Below are 16,299 nucleotides of genomic sequence, written 5' to 3'. Positions count from 1 at the left end.
TTGTGATGTTTCTAGTTAAAGTTTGCGCTCGAGTGTGTGGCTGCGTGGTGTGGCATTTAGCGGTAACTTTGTGGTAAAAACCCTTGCCCGTTTTGTCCTAGCTGTTGACTGTGCCTCCAGCAGGCAATCTCCATCTCACAACATGACAATGACAATGAGCAGCAGGAGCAATAGGGTGAGGCCAAAAGGTGGCGCAGTTGTAATAAATTGAAATTTTTAATGTAAACTGCTTCCCTGTCGTGTTTGGTCAGCTACAGGCTTCACTCTAGGTCATTGTTGGAGGAGTGCCCGTGGCATCAGCTATTACAGCCAACTTCTCTCTTTGGCATGGAGGAAACCTCCTCACTGCGTCTCTCTGCAATATAGCTTTTTTTTTTTTTTCAATAAAAAAGAAAAACATAAAGCACTGAAGGCGCAAAAGATGACAGGCGAAGTACCGAAGGAACACTGTACATCCAGCGGTCCAGACAGGCGGATTATATTGGGATGGCATTACTCAGTGAAAGTGTGGTCGTCTCCTAACCTAAGGGTTATGAATTCAGTCCTTGACAATTGTGTCCATGTTGAGTGTCTTTGAGCAAGAAACTGAACCCACACATCTTCCCGAGGCTGCATAATTAGTCGTAAATGAGAAAAAAGTGTAGAAAAGTGCAATGTACGTAAGTGTACTAAATGAAAACGGACTTAACTTGGTACTTTTTTTATGAAATTTGTGTGGACAGCAAAGTAAGAATTTCAATGTATGGCAGTCATTCCCAAAGTCCTGCGTGGAGGCCAAATGCGGCCTGTGATCAATTTCCATCCGGCCCGCAACCTCCGTCATAAAAATCAATAATGTCTGGCCCGCATGGAGAATTAATACATTGGGCAGCAGCACTGTTACCTGCGTGTGCTAAATGCTGCCATCTATAGGGTCAGTTAGGAACAGCAAATTAGTATATCAGTATTTGACTGTATGTGCCCCTAATTTTCTACAATAGGGACAATCAACAAACGAAGGAAAGTTCAGCTGCAGTGTGACGCAGAGAGCCGCGGTCAGCACCAGCAGCTTTCTCTTGCCAACTTTTACCGACAGCTGGATAAGGACAAGTTCCGAGAGATTCGAGCATTTGGTAAGAAAATACTAAGCTTGTTCGGGTCGACGTATCGACATTCTCGGTTATGAACTTAAATAAGAACCGTGTGAGGACTCGGCTATCGGACTCTCACTTACATGACATCTTGCGCATCCATACTACTATGGAGGACCGAAAGTGCCAAAATTCAATAAATAAATGTACCATTCAATCATTAAATATAAGTGTCATTAAATAATTAAATGTGTCATTAATTGAATAAATGTTTCATTAATAATTAAATGTTTCATAATTAATGTAACATGTTTATATACACTTTTATTTAATTGACACATTTAATTATTTAACGAAACATTTATTTAATTATTGACACTTTTATTTAATGACACGCTGTTGCGACGTTTCATGCATTTTTTTTTTATCTGTCAAGCTCGCTCATCAAAGTTTGATGGGCGGGTCCTAACACCTGATTGGTTACCCTGCTCTTCAAGCCAAAACAATTTATTCACTTTGCGTTGAATAAAACCGTTTTCAAACTGCCATGGTGAGATTTTTTTACGTGTCAAATGTAATTTGCACCCATGAGTACAATTACTTCTGTTCAACTGTTACAAAAGTTAATTAAAGGGTTAAAAAAGTGAAGTTAAGTGAATATTCAATTTCACTATTTAATGTCAATTCAGTTTTGATATGCATGTTTCAAATTGCCCAAAACACATGCTTAAGATAGCTGAAATTAAAATAAAAAAGCAAATGTTAAACACAGAACGGCTCACTGAGATGTATTAACTGCTGTTATGTAAAGCACGCCTGCCTAGGTTGGCCCCCCTTACATTTTAAACACACCAAATCTGGCTCCCTTTGCAAAAAGTTTGGACACCCCTGATGTATGGAGAAACTTGTTCATATACTGTGCACATGACAAAAACACTTTGAATCTTGAATCCAAAGAAAGGCCAGTTAAATTATCCATCCGCCCATTCATCCATTATCTGTAGCCGCTTATCCTCATTCTGGTCATTCAAATGTAATTCAGTTATTAAATATGGACATCCCAAAAACATTGGCATAAGTATCAAGTTTCAGTAATAGGCAATTAAATCCTCATGCAAGCAGCTATGTCCAGACTTGAGCCATTTCTTTCGGTGTTGATTAGGTAGAAAGTTTGTGAGCATGACAAACTGGCAAACCTTTCCTTCACTCCCTTTGGGCGAAAGGAGAACATGTAAAAATTAATCAAACTACACGTCCATCAATTCTCTTTGACCGCACTACTTATCCTCACAAAGGTCGCAGGCATGCTGGAGCCCATTCTAGCTGTCATTGGGTGAGAGGCGGGGTACACTCTGGAGTGGTTGCCAGCCAATAAGCAGTGCACAAATAAAGAACTGTTGACACTCACGTTCACACATAGCGATACTTTAAAGCCACCAATTAACCTGTCGTGCATTTTTGGAAAGTGGGAGGAAACCGGAACACCTAAAGAAAATCAATGCAGCAATGAGGAAGAACAGGAGCCCAAACTGGAACTGTGAAGCAGAAGTGCTAATCACTCAGTCACTATGTCGCCTTTAATGAAGACATCCATCCATTCTCTATAGCCACTTATCTTCAGTAGGGTTACTGGCTTGCTGGTGCTTATACCCGCTGTTTTTGGGTCAGAGGCAGGGGACACCCTGAACTTGTTGCCTGCCCATTGCAGGGCACACAGGGATGAACAGTCACAACACCTAAAGACAATTTAGAGCAGTGGTTCGAAAACTGAGGACTGAGGCCACCTGGGGGTCCGTGGCCTGACTGTCGGGGGGCTGGGAAATAATTTGGGTTATTAATTTAAAAGAAATGTCTTAATTTTGTTTTACTTTAAATTAAATTTTGAAAGTATTCATGACTACAATAAAGCAATAAATCCAACGAGTTTAATGTATTTTAAAAACGTAATAATTATGTTTGGATTTTTTTTTTTTTTCTTTTGTTTGTGCTAACATTCGCAAAGGGGGTTCTTGGAAAATTTGCTTTCTGAAAGGGCTCCCTTACTCCAAAAAGTTTTAGAACGCCTGATATAGAGTGTCCAATACACCTACCATGCATGTTTTTAGATTGTGGGTGGAAGCTAGAATGCCCAGAGAAAACTCTTGGGGAGAGCATGCAAACCCTACACAGGAGGGCCGGAGCAAGCTAGATATTGACAATGAAATGTGAGGCAGATGTGCTAGCCGCTTTTCCACTGAGACGCTCATTAAGAAAACAAATAATATTTGTTTTAATGGAAAATGTTCAAAACATACATGGAAAAAAAAAGGTATATAAAAATGTAATACAGTATAAACTCATCCTTTATTCGATAACACCATGCGCGATATAAAAAAATACTTGTTTGAAGCGCTGCTATACCATATATTACACACATTACACTGTGGATCCCTACCTGTAGAGTAGAAAAAATTGCTTCAAAGCCAGTGGAAGAATTTTGGGAGTCTGACATTCTTGGTTGACCTGCCCTATGCCAGTTTCCAAACAGCCAGACAAAAATGGGAACAGGTAAGTGCTGCAGTTTTTAAAACAACGGGGTCACATTGGGTTTCCAAATCACAAAAAAATAGGAGATGGAGTGGAAATCAGACATACGTACCACTGTCGAATATGAATCATTTAGCTCCCATTTGGCTCCCTGGTTTTTGACAGAGAGAGAGAGAGAGAGAGAGAGAGAGAGAGAGAGAGAGAGAGAGAGAGAGAGAGAGAGAGAGAGAGACCGCCTCCTCCAAAAGTTACTGGGAATAATCAGAGGTTACATTTATTTATGAGCATTTACCATTCAGTGCCATCCTGTAAGCATTAAATCTAAAAATGTTTAGTAAACAATTATCATTTTGTATTTATCTACTTTTTTTTTCCAGAATCATATGTCTAGACTCATAAGCATGTTGAGCCGCACACCCACTTGTGCATATGTAACTCTATCCCTCTATCCCAGGATAAAGAGCTCTAGAAAACATTTGTGCTCTGGTGTTGAGAGGTCTGCCACTAAAAAAGGCTTCGACAAGACCAGCTGGGCAGCTGCACAGCAAACTATATTCAGTGGTAGGATTCATTCACAGAGGATTAATGGCTAAGTACTTATGTTTGGCACTGGTAACATGCACACACTGACTGTACACATGCACACACACACACACACACACACATTCACACACATTGAGGGCTGTGGTCATTGCACAGCCTGGAGCATATTACACCTTGAAAATACCATTTTCTAACCAGAGGAGTACTGTGGGGCTTTTTCTTTATTATGTTTTTTCTGACATTTTGAGATCCATCATAAGTGGACAAGGTAGACACCCTGTCTGTCATAGTCCTCTTTTTCCTGGACACTTTGTCCATGTGCACCGCTCCTAAATATTTGTCATTCTCAGTGAACTTGCACTAAATAATGATTCAATAAATTGTTTTTTAATTTCACTGGCTATAATATAGTTGTTAACATAGAATTTAGCACTTTAACGAACACTTGCCTAAGGAAGCTTCTGGTTTGGCTAATAAACGCTTCTCACAGCTGGGATTTTGGAACTGGGGCAAACGGGAACCAAGTTTCTCTCTCTCTCTCTCTCTCTCTCTCTCTCTCTCTTTCCCCCTCCCTCCCTCCCTCCCTCCCTCCCTCCTTCTCCTTCTCTCTCCCTCTCCCTCCCCGTCGCTCTCTGGCTCTCTCTCAAGTTTGCATGTTCTCTCCGAGCCCACGTGCGTTCACTCTGGGCACTCCGGCTTCCTCCCACACTCCAAAAACATGCATGGCAAGTGTATTAAACGTACCAAACTGTTTAGGTGTGAATGGTGGCAGGCTTGCCTGCACCTATCGCAGCTGGCTTCGTACAGTAGGCAGGCGACACCCTGAACTGGTTGCCAGACAAACGCAGGACACACAGAGACGAACAACCATTCACACACCCAACTACTACGCCTTCCATGCATATTTTTGAAATGCGGGAGGAAGACGGAGTCCCCGGAGAGAACCCATGCAGGCTCGGGGAGAACTTGAAAATTCCACACAGGAAGGGACAGGAAGAAATTGTGAGGCAGTCATACATTGAACATTGAACATAAACATGAACAAAACCCCACAAACGACCAAACCCAACAAATCATGACAATTGAATATGAATGACATAAAATGACAAAAACATATTAACTCACCCAAAATGGCTGTCCCGAAGTTATTTCAATACAAATTCCATTCTTCTTTTAGTCCCCAGAAAGACTTTTAATTCCAATAATGGATTCTTTTGTCTTGACATGGGCGCCAATGCTGAAAGTCGTGTCGGTCAAATTTCCCTTTTGCTCTTCTTCAGCCATAGCGGGTTTAAAAAAATAAATAAAAAGGGCGTCTTCAAGTACGCTAACGCTAACGTTAGCTGGTTGAACAACATGTTTTTTCTTTTTTTTTTTAAATGACTTTATTTAGCTACTAAGGCCATTTTTTATTCTTTTTATTTGAAATACCTTTATTTAACTACTTCCATGGTTAAACATGGTGGATCAAGATAACACCGCCTTCCTGCAGCGAGCGTCCAGTTACGACTCGTTCGACACAAGGTTTCCTGAAGGCATTCTTATGGGTCGATTGGCTATTGCAGCTGTTTAACAAAATATGGGTCCATACACAATATGTCATTGCACATCGCACAGAAGCCTTTATACTGTTTAAGCGAATGCCCAGCGCGTCTGGGCTTAGGGAGACAGGAAGTCTCCCTGGCGACACACGTTAAAGCTGGATTCTAATTGTCTAAAAACTACACTAGAACTGCAGCATTTAGGAGGAGTGTAACCGTATGGATATAATATGACACGAAAAGACCAGAATATGGAGAATAATTTTATTCATAAAATATATAAATTTAGTAAAAATAAATTTAAAATGAAATTGACTTTTATTATAGTTATTATAATTATTATCATTTATTATAGTTAGGATAATGTCAGTTTATATTAGGCCAGCAGAGTAGGCCTTGCTGTCTTTGACAGCCCACTACTGATATATATAATATACTGACATAATACTGTAATGTCCTCGCATGTGTCAAAGAATTCACTCAGTCATGGTTATTTCTGATCGCTTCTTTTACTGACAGAAATTAAATAGAAAAACCGTTAACAAGTGCATTGTCCCGAGCTGCTATCAGCTGCAACTAACGCTGGTGCTCAATTACAACACTGACAACAACAAATATTGCAGTACACAAAAACATATTTTTTTGCAAGCAATACCCAGATGAGAACTGTGACTTACAAGTGGAAGTGATTAGTAGTCACACTTGTGTGAAATAGCTTGCTGATCACTTCAGAGACAGAATGTGGAACACTACACCACCTTTGTCATTAGCATTAGTTACTGAGTGTTATTGTGCCACTGCTCACCTCTGGTAAATTCCTTAGATCTCCCCAAATAGATTAACAATTGGGTGAGGGTCACCATCTGGGCCATTACCAGACATTTGGCTTCATTACAGTCAGTATTATCAACATTTAAATGTTGTAGATCTTTTAATTTTTTTTTTTTTTTTTTTTACAGTTTAGCTGTTAGCATTCAGTGCTTTGATGTTTGACGCAACGTCATGAGTTCTTCGTGCATTTTTAAATGTCTTCTGTGTATATTCACTACGCGGCTGCTACCAAGTGTCCAAAATGAGACACTACATCAACATTTTATTCTGTTTAAGCCGTTGCATCCAGCAGCGCTCCTTTAAAGGTTGTTGTTTTATGAGTGGGGTGTACAGATCTTATGTTGAAGATGTTGTTGAAGCAGTTCATGTTCTAAAGGAACCTAGAAATATCTCTCGCATCAAACTAGTTCCTAGCGTGTTCGTTTTTGTTGAAAGATCGCCCATACCGCAACATAGTGAAACAATTGATTTAATCCTGACAGAGAGGGAATGTACACGAGGCCTCGGGCCAGTCCTGCCACAGGTCAGAGCAGAAAATGTTAACGTTTCACCTTCCACATTGAGTTTTTATACCCTTTTGGGGCATGTGGTCCCACTTTGGAATGCAGGTGTGTGTGTGTGTGTGTGTGTGTGTGTGTGTGTGTGTGTGTGTGTGTGTGCGTCTGCGTGCGTGCACGTGTGTGCATTTGTCTGCGTGCGTGTGGGTGTGTGCGTGGGGATGATGTCTTCACAAGTCTTTGTTCTTTGGAAGAGGGAGGAAGTCTGAGCACCATAAACCCTGACTGATATCTTCTCTTGATGGCCACAACTGGCCTTCTGTTCCTGGTAGAATGTTATGTCAGGGGATGTCATTTGTTCCTTTTGGAGGTGCCAACTTGTCTTGATTTCTCTTGGGCCAAGACTATATCTGCTTCATACTGACATTACGTCGTCTCAATCTTTATTAGAATAACACAGTTCCATGAACCCACTATTTTATTGATGCATTGAATGAACTAAAGGAAAAACGTTATGTAGTCCTCATTCAGCTTTTGTTTCAAAAATCTATACTGCACACAAAGATGTGTGCACTTATTTTTAGATAAAAGAAGGACCCAAATCATTTTACTACTTATAACCATTTTCAAATTAAGATATGGATCAAAATAAAATTAGATGATTCAAAATATAATTAAATTATTCAAAGTATTACACCCCATAACTCCAATTCATGTGTCACAGCGTTTGTTATCCATTGGTCTATTCTCTAAACTATTTGTGGTCATTTGGGCAACAAACATTTAATAACGTTGTAATTAGTTGTAGTCTGTGCATTATTTGACATAATAATCTGGCAATGAAATTTCCCTTATGCCGCCGACTAGAATGAAATAGAATGCCTTTAGGAATTGATTAGCATGTCTGCCTCACAGTTCAGAAGTCCTGGGTTCAATTCCAACTCACCCCAGCCTTCCTGTGTGGACTTTACATGTTCTCCCCGTGCCCGCGTGGCCTCCTTCGGGCACTATGGCTTTCTCACATCCCAGAACCATGTATGGAAGTGGTATTGGATATTCTAAGTTGTCCTTAGGTGTGAATTTGACTGTGAATGGATATGGTTGTTCGTCTTTGTGTGCCCTGCAAATGGCTGGAAACCAGTTCAAGGTGTTCCCTTCCCACTGCCTGAAGAAAGCTCGGATAGGCACCAGCACACAAGTGACCTTAGTGAGGATAAGCAGCTACAGAAAATGGATGGATAGACAGCAGATATACAAGGAAATGGGAAGAGCTACTCTGGTTGGTTTAAATTAAATAATAGAATAAAGAGAACAGAACAAAAATCATAGTTTCATAGAAATTTAATTGCTATTGCTATTTTTTGTGTGTTTTAATTTTGTTCTTACTTCAAGCACAAATAGCCTTGAGAAAAAAACATGTTTCTGAGGCTGTTTGTCTGGCTTTTATTAGCTCTGTAGCACTGACCTATAATTTTAACTTTGTTCTACAGTGATTCTTATTACTGTTTTTATTTATTATTATATTTGTGCTTGATCATTGTCTTTGTATTTTAGTGACTGTACTGCACTTTGGACAGACCTTCTAGGTTGTTTTTTGTTTTTTTTCAATGTGCTTTATAAATAATGCTGACTTGACTTATGCCTTTGGCGATGTTTCCCACTCTGCTCGGCATCTGCGTCACTCGACCAAGTGGCCAGGAAGAAGAAAGTCTGGGCTTTCCTGCTGAGCGTTAGAAGATTCGGTAGCTGAGTTTGTAGGCTGCGTTGAGACTAGAGACATCTGATTCCGGTCAAATTCTTCCTCAAATCCGATTATGTGCTGACTGTCCACACTGTAATTTAGCAAATTTCCAGATCCGATCTGGCCCCATTCAAGACTTTGCCACACTAGTGACTGCAAGAAGACGGGTCAATGCTCATCAAGCAAGCTGTGCGGTGTTGGCTTTGGCTGATTGCTTTAGAGGCGTAGTGTAGAGATTAGCTAACATGTCCCGACTTGAACATATTTCTGACTGGGCTACCAGGGACATGAGCGAACCCTGGCAAATAGTTCTGCCTGGAATGCCTTTTGTTTGCATAGGATAGATTTGGTGTGTACACTGGAATTGCAAACTTCAATTGTTTAACCAAGGCAGCAACGAGACACCAAAGCACTGCAGGACACATGCGCTACAGTGCTTTTAAAAACTTATGGGGACAACGGAGTTTATATACAGTATTGTACATCTCAGCTCGAAGGTAAAGAGAGCTCCTCAATCCGATACTGTCCTTTTAAAAAACTTTAGGGAACATCCAAATGGATACACTGTACATCTCAGTGCGGAGAAAGCTTGAGCATGACGAGGTCAAGAAAAATCGGGAGATATTAAAAAGACTGATCGAATGTGCCCGCCATTTGTTTTGGTGAGTGCAAGCCTTTTCTTTATTTATTTGTTTGATTTTTAATTGGTGTGTGTTATTTTATTTTGTTTTATTCAATTAATACTAAAGAAATAAAATGATGTTCTGCTTACATTAAACTGTGATTTGCATTTTGGAATTCATAAAATTTTGTGATTTTTTTTTTTTTTGACAGCATCATGTATAATGACAAGTTTTAATAGCTGATGCAGGTTTATTGACGTTTAAAAGCTCCAGAAAATAGCCTATGTAGCCCAGTAATGTGCACCTGTGGAAGTCACAGAACGCCGCTGCTCTGTTACCATTACAACAAACCCTAAGAAAAGAATTCTAATTATCAGGGTCTTAACAAGCACAAAAACTCTTGAAACTTAGCACCCACATACGGCCCGGCAAAATAATTGAGGTTTTCTTAAAGAACTGTGCAATTCTTATAAAATAACTCAGTAGCACTCCCTACAGTTTTTAAGACCTACAAAAAAAGTCTATTGCAGCCATATGCTACATATATATGATATGAATCTCAGTTATGAATTTTTGAATGGTTAATTTTAGGCTCCTATTTGTTCAAACTATGCACGCGCAGGGATTATCCACTATGTCGTTTGTGTTAAATTTGCTTGGAACACTTCCTTCATTGCATAAACCTAAATATGGCTTCTTAGATCTCCAAAGGCGACTCTACAAGGGTCCCAAAGCCGTGAATGCCGTGCTAAAACAGCGCGTGGTCAAATATTCTTTTTTTTTTTTTTTCATCTCGAGTCTAGCACTCTCCCCTCCTCTCGCGCGCACGTCAATGAACACATTTTTGTAATTCAAAACAGGAAACGAATGTGGATAAATGAAAAGACAATAATACATACTAAATATGTTACACCTGCTTCATTTGCAATGGGTGAGTACATACATACAACGTTCGTTTTAACTTTGAAGTGAATTGATTGAATCGCGGCCCAAACAGTAATATATACGTATTTGTGCACGCGTTAGAGTCAATTAACAGGAGGAAAGCGTTTGCTCCTTTTTGTCAAGTTCTGCCTGGGTTATGTTCGGCTATGGGTTTTTGTTGTAGAGATTTTGGGTTGTTTGTTTAGCCATTTAGTTTCTATAGTTCCTTCCCTGTGTCTGCCTGTCTCATTAGTTCGATCTTGTTCACCTGCCTGTTTACCTGCCCTCCTTCTCATCCAGTCAGCTTCCCCTGGCTTTTGTCTCTCCCCCAGCTGTGTCGTGTCTTCTTGTTAAGTGTGTAGTCTATTAAAGTTCCCAGTTCGCATTTGCTTCTTGTCGGGTCATTGTTTGTTTTCTGCGCTGCCTGGTCCTTGCCGTACGTCTTCCCCCGCTGCCTTGCCTCGTGTTCCCTTGTGTCCATCTTTCCCGCGCTGCCTCCTGTTGCCCTAGTAAGTTGAGTTTAGAGTTTTTGGTTGTACTTTGTATTTTTGGTCCATTGCAACCCTGCTTTTGTTTGTTATTAAATATCCTCCTTTGAGCCCCATCCCAGTCTGTCCTGCGTCCTTTTGGTTCCACCTTTTCCACATCCCACACTGCCTTAAGTCTCCATGCCCAAACATGACACTTTTGTCTCAATGGCAACGGCACGGATGAGCAGAAGCTTGCACTCGCTTTTTGCTTCATTCAACAATCAGCAAAGGAGAACCACGTTCTTTTTCCTGTTTGGTGCTTGCTGACAATAATCCTTTAAAAATCATAATTGCATTAATTGATTTTTTCAGGAAAATATAAATTCACAAAATAATTTATGTTCAGTAGGTGATTAAATTTAATAATTGTAAAAATCCAGATTAGCCTCCATACTAGAATGATTCAACCCAAATTGTCATGTGCCACCTCTTTGTCACGTTCTGTCTGGGTTTTTCGGGTTTTTGGATTTAGTTTAAGTAGTTTTTTGTTAATTTCGTTTCACTCATTCGTGTTGGTTTCCCTGCGTCTGCCTTTTTCTCAGTCTCGTTAGTTTTATCTCGTCCACCTGTTGTCCGTGTTCCCCCGCTCCTCACGTGTTAGCCAATCCGGTTCCCTTGCCTCTTGTCCCCGTCCAGCTGTAGTGTGTTTTCTGTAATTAGTTTTCATGTATTTAAACCACCGTCCCTCTGTTGCCTTCGTCGGACTATTGTACTTCTCACCCCACCGATATCGTCAATTCGTGTCCCCTGTGCCGCTGTTTTTTCCCCTCCTACTCGCCTTCCATTCTTCCCCGTCATCCGAATTAAGTCTCGTGAGTTATATTCCGTTCCTCATTTATTTTGCTACTTTGTCAAGTTTTTGTCTACTGCTTTTCCTGCTTTGTTTTATTCTTAAAAGAGCATTTTTGTTTGAGCACACCCTCTCCGTCGTCCTGCGTTTTTGAGTCCCTTTCCCTCCACCGCCTCACGCCGCCATGCCACGGCGTGACGCTCTTGTTGCCTGTCAAGTTAATTGTTTATTTTTGTGAACACATCTCTACTATGATCCCCAAAGATGACATTTTAAGTTGAATATTTTTCTGTGGACAAATATTTATTTCTAATTATTTCTTTTTGAGAACTGGTCTGACACTTTATGTTGATTATTGTTGGGAGGGGGTGGAGGACATATAATTATTACTAATTTATTTTTTTGTGAACACATCTCTTATATTGATTATTTTTTGTGTGAAAAATATTAACAATTAAGTTATTTCTTTTTGATAACAGAATTTTTTCTCTGCTCCAAAAGAAACACTTTAGGTCTTTTTTTTTTTTTTTTTTTTTTTGTGGACCAATACAAATGACATTTGAACGGGTCTAAAGTAATAAATCAGACACTGATGGTGAGTTTTAAGTCTTTTTTTTTTTTTTTTTTTTTTTTTTTTGCACTGGTCAAGGGGTACTTGGCTGAAAAGATATTTCACAGGGTGAATTTTACCTATTTCACATGACTGAAAAAGGGTTGGTAACCACTGTATTATAGCCTCTTATGCTAACTTGGGTTGAAGGCTTGCTGGTGCCTGTCCCAGCTGTCTATGGGCAGTAGGCAATAGAAACCCTGAACTGGTTGACAGCCAATCGCAGGGCACAGTGGAATGAACACCCAATCACGCACCCAATCACACCTAAGGTCATTGTACAATGCCCAATACACCTGCCATGCAAATCCACACAGGAAGGCAGGACCAGGGTGGATTTGCACTTGGGACCTTGAACCGTGAGGTTAAGACCAAACATTCAAATGATACCCTCTGTATTTCAGCAAGCTATCACACCTAGCTTGACGGAAGATTCCAAATTTTGCCAAGCGCCTTTTGAGCGTTATTTGCTTCAAGATTGTTAAACTGCATGGATTTCAGCTGTAAATCATGGACTACAACTCTTCAGACGAGTTCGAAGTCTTCATGGTGCCACGGAGTCAAGGGCATTAAAGAGAGGTTTAAGATTTTCTTGATCAGAGAAACAGAAGTCTAGTCCAGAATAGACCTCCAAACTTATTTTTCAAAGTAGCGGTAGCCCCACCTACTGGTTAAAGGAAATACATATTTTGTTTTTTTAATGTTTTACTTCAAGTGGATTCACTTGATCATTCTCACACTGATCCTTAAGAAAGATTGAGCAATGAATTTAGTGAGCTTTTGTAAAATGCTGTCCCCATGGTAACAAGGTGTTAGCTAAGAAAACAATGCTAAATGCAACTGTGATATTATATTATACAAGAAGTGCCACCTAATGGTGAGAAATAAAATCTCTTGTACCTTTTAATGTACTGCAACGAGCTTGACGAACAAATAGAATTTAACTTTTTAAATTCCGTATCCTAAAACATCAATTTGGAAATATTCAGTGATACTGTATATATGGAGTTAGCAGGTGGAGATGAAAATATGTCCCTTCAGTTTTTATGGAATGTGCTGAGCCCAACTAATAGATTGGAAATTTGTCACAGAAATTTCTTTTCAGATACTTCCATTTTTGGCCTTTTCTGTTGGTCATATTTTATCAAGCTCATTTTTATTTTGAACTCCATCATTAGAAAAGAAAAAGAAAAAAACCCTCAAATTTTAATGTGCCATTATACCAACATGCCACCATGCCCACATGACCTGTGCTGTTAGGGCCCCTTGTAGCACTTGCAGCTCTAGTTGAGACCGTTTTTTTTTCACTTCGTTTTAGTTTTTATTAAAAAAGGTTTGCACAAATTCAATTTCAATGTTCTTCTTTACCCTCATTTATACATGTGTTTTGCAGCCAAGATAAAGTTCCTCTTACTTAAAATAGACTCGGGTGTAACTCAGTCCTGACTGAAAATACTTCTACTTCATGACTTGAATTGGATCCTATTCAGCTGGGTTAGATAAAATGGCATGTGGCTGGCTTTGGACAGAGCCAGGAAGCAAAGGACAAGTGAATAACTTTGTATATTGTTAAAACATGCAGGCTTTAATATAGGGTAGTGTAAACATTGGGTATAACTTCCTGCCCCCTACATTTTACTCCTCACTGACAGCTTACCTATGGCTTATTTATAGTGGTCAGGCTGATCGCAAAGTGGAGTAACTATGTAAAGGTTTTCCCCTGTCACAGTGTGGCCAGATCGTGGCAGAACAGGGTAAAAATACATGACAATGTGTAAAGTTTGCAAGTTGTGTTTTGATCATTAACAATCGTGTGTACCAGTGAGTTGTGGTCACACTTTGCATAGTGTGTGTGACAAAATTCAGCCCAAAGAAAACTTTGAGTGGTTTTACCATAGCTGTTAACAGTTTTAGAAATTGTGCTGCATGGATCACTTTTAGTTTAACCCTAGTATTTTTCCAGTTACAATTTTTGGACTTTGCAACTTTTTTTGTGTTTCATCGAAGATAAAGCATTAAAAAAAACAAAAAACAAAAAAAAACACTACAGAGCTGAAATTTCAGTTGTAATGTCAAAAGTGGCCAAAATTCAAAAGGGCACCAAGATCTAGTCTAACTGTTTCAAATTGGCACTCAGAAAATGATACCCAGTTACGTGATTTAAATCCATTTTTTGTCCCATCAATGCCTATTATAAATAGCCATTTTCCATATCCTGTAAACGAGAGATCGACCGCTATATTAGTAGTCAGGGGAGACCGATAACATTCATTTGGAGCCAATATTCATTTGCAGTAGAAGTGTAAACATTGCAAACATTGCAAACATTGCATTGTAAACGTTTTTTTGTCCCCCTCTTACGCACAAACCTTTCGTCTTACGAACAATCCAACATGCCGGTCAGTGTGTCCGCACTATTTTTTTTGCTTTGCTGCATCAAGAAAATTAACTACTCTCTCATAACACGGGAACACCGATATGCTATTGGTCTTATAAAGTCACAGTCACGGTCTCAGTCACGGAGATGCCAATACGCCGTATTTTTTTTATTTCCTGTTTCGTTTCTATTGTCATCATCCTCTTACTTCTTCCTTTACCGCCATTTGCAATTTTAGAATGTGTGTGTGTGTGTGTGTGTGTGTGTATATGTATGTGTGTGTGTATGTACGTGTGTACGTATGTATGTATGTACGTACGTACGTACGTACGTAAGAGGGGGACAAAAAACGCCGCGGACCGCGGCGTTTTTTGTCCCCCTCTTACGCACAAACCTTTCATCTTACTAACAATCCAATATGCCGGTCAGAGCGTCCGTACAAATTTTTTCACTTTGCTGCATCAACAAAAATAAGTATTCTTGCATGTTACAGATCACACCGATATGCTATTGGTCTTATAAAGTCACAGTACGGTGCCAGTCACGGAGATGCCGATATGCTATTGACCGGCGTCACGTCAATCACAGAAATGCCGATATGCTATTGGCCGAACGCCTTCATCTAGCTTGATGGCACAACTGGTCAGTGTGTTGTGAAGACTTTGCAAACTTTGTCTGTTAGACATGGCTTCTAAAATTGCAAGTGGCGGTAAAGGAAGAAGTAAGAGGATGATGACAATAGAAACGAAGCAGGAGATAATAAAAAAATACAAAGGAGGCGCACGCATAGTTAACCTAGCTAGTGAGTATGGCCGTAACTGCTAGGCAATCTTCTAAGGGCAACACTTTCCTTGCCAGGCCTATTATGGATTAAAGAGAAGGAAATCGCCGGTGATATGTCCTTGTTTAAGAAAATAAATAAATAAATTCTGCGGGTTGGTCTTTGCTCCCCTCCGCCGCCTCCCACAAGTTCAAGTCACGTCGCCCCAAAGGTAAATGTCATTTTTCCTTTGTATATTTATGTTATTTAATTTAACTGTACAGTAGATTGTTACTAATTTTAAATATGTGTAAAAAGTCGTGATGTTTTTACCTAAGGTTTTTGCACGCGTTGCACGCATTCACTAATTAACATAGGTTTGGATTGCCCGTCATACGAGCTATTCGAGTTACAAGCATAGCCGCAAATAGTTAACATTGTTTGTTTTGCGATTATTGTCCATAAAGGGAGCAGTAAATAAAATTATAAAGCAATAAAATAATATTCATAAGTGCCTTTGTTATGACATCTCAAAGCAGAGCTATTTTTTTGTCCAAACATAGTAATGTGTCGTGCTGTAGTGATAAACTGCCCTTGTCAAACACTGGGCATGCATAAACAAATTCTGTTGCTATGACTTACTGTATTTCATGTTCGATGCTCTAAACATGTCATATGAAATGATCCACAAATATTTTATTTTTAAATAAATAGGTACAACGTTGATAGTTTTGCTATTATTGTCCATAAAAGGGATCTGTTACTAACTAGATGTAACTAGATATTTATGGATAGGTTTGAAGAAACTGAGTATTTTGAGTGGTTGAAAGTAAAAATATATACATAAATGGTTTTTGTCATGAGACCTCAAAAGCAGTGACATTTTTGGGAGGAAAAATATCATGGGTTCTATGTTTTTCACAAGGCCCCAAGGGT

At 39.5% G+C, this 16,299-nt stretch overlaps 1 protein-coding gene across 1 annotated transcript in view; it reads right to left on the bottom strand.

Moving 5' to 3' along the window:
• agbl1 (AGBL carboxypeptidase 1) overlaps positions 1 to 3,719 on the bottom strand; it is an 81,412-nt gene extending 77,693 nt beyond the window's left edge. Inside the window, 2 exon segments of the mRNA XM_088416550.1 lie at positions 3,505 to 3,624; positions 3,709 to 3,719. Coding sequence (XP_088272676.1) covers positions 3,505 to 3,561 — 57 coding nt within the window. The 5' untranslated portion in view covers positions 3,562 to 3,624; positions 3,709 to 3,719.
• Between the last annotated feature and the right edge of the window lie 12,580 nt (positions 3,720 to 16,299).

The sequence above is a fragment of the Hippichthys cyanospilos genome, chromosome 6, assembly GCF_059441005.1.
Source record: "Hippichthys cyanospilos isolate Australia breed blue-spotted pipefish chromosome 6, RoL_Hcya_1.0, whole genome shotgun sequence".
Taxonomy (NCBI): Eukaryota; Metazoa; Chordata; class Actinopteri; order Syngnathiformes; family Syngnathidae; genus Hippichthys; species Hippichthys cyanospilos.
The sequence above is the reverse complement of the archived record's forward strand: the minus strand, read 5'-3'. Positions and strand labels throughout refer to the sequence as shown.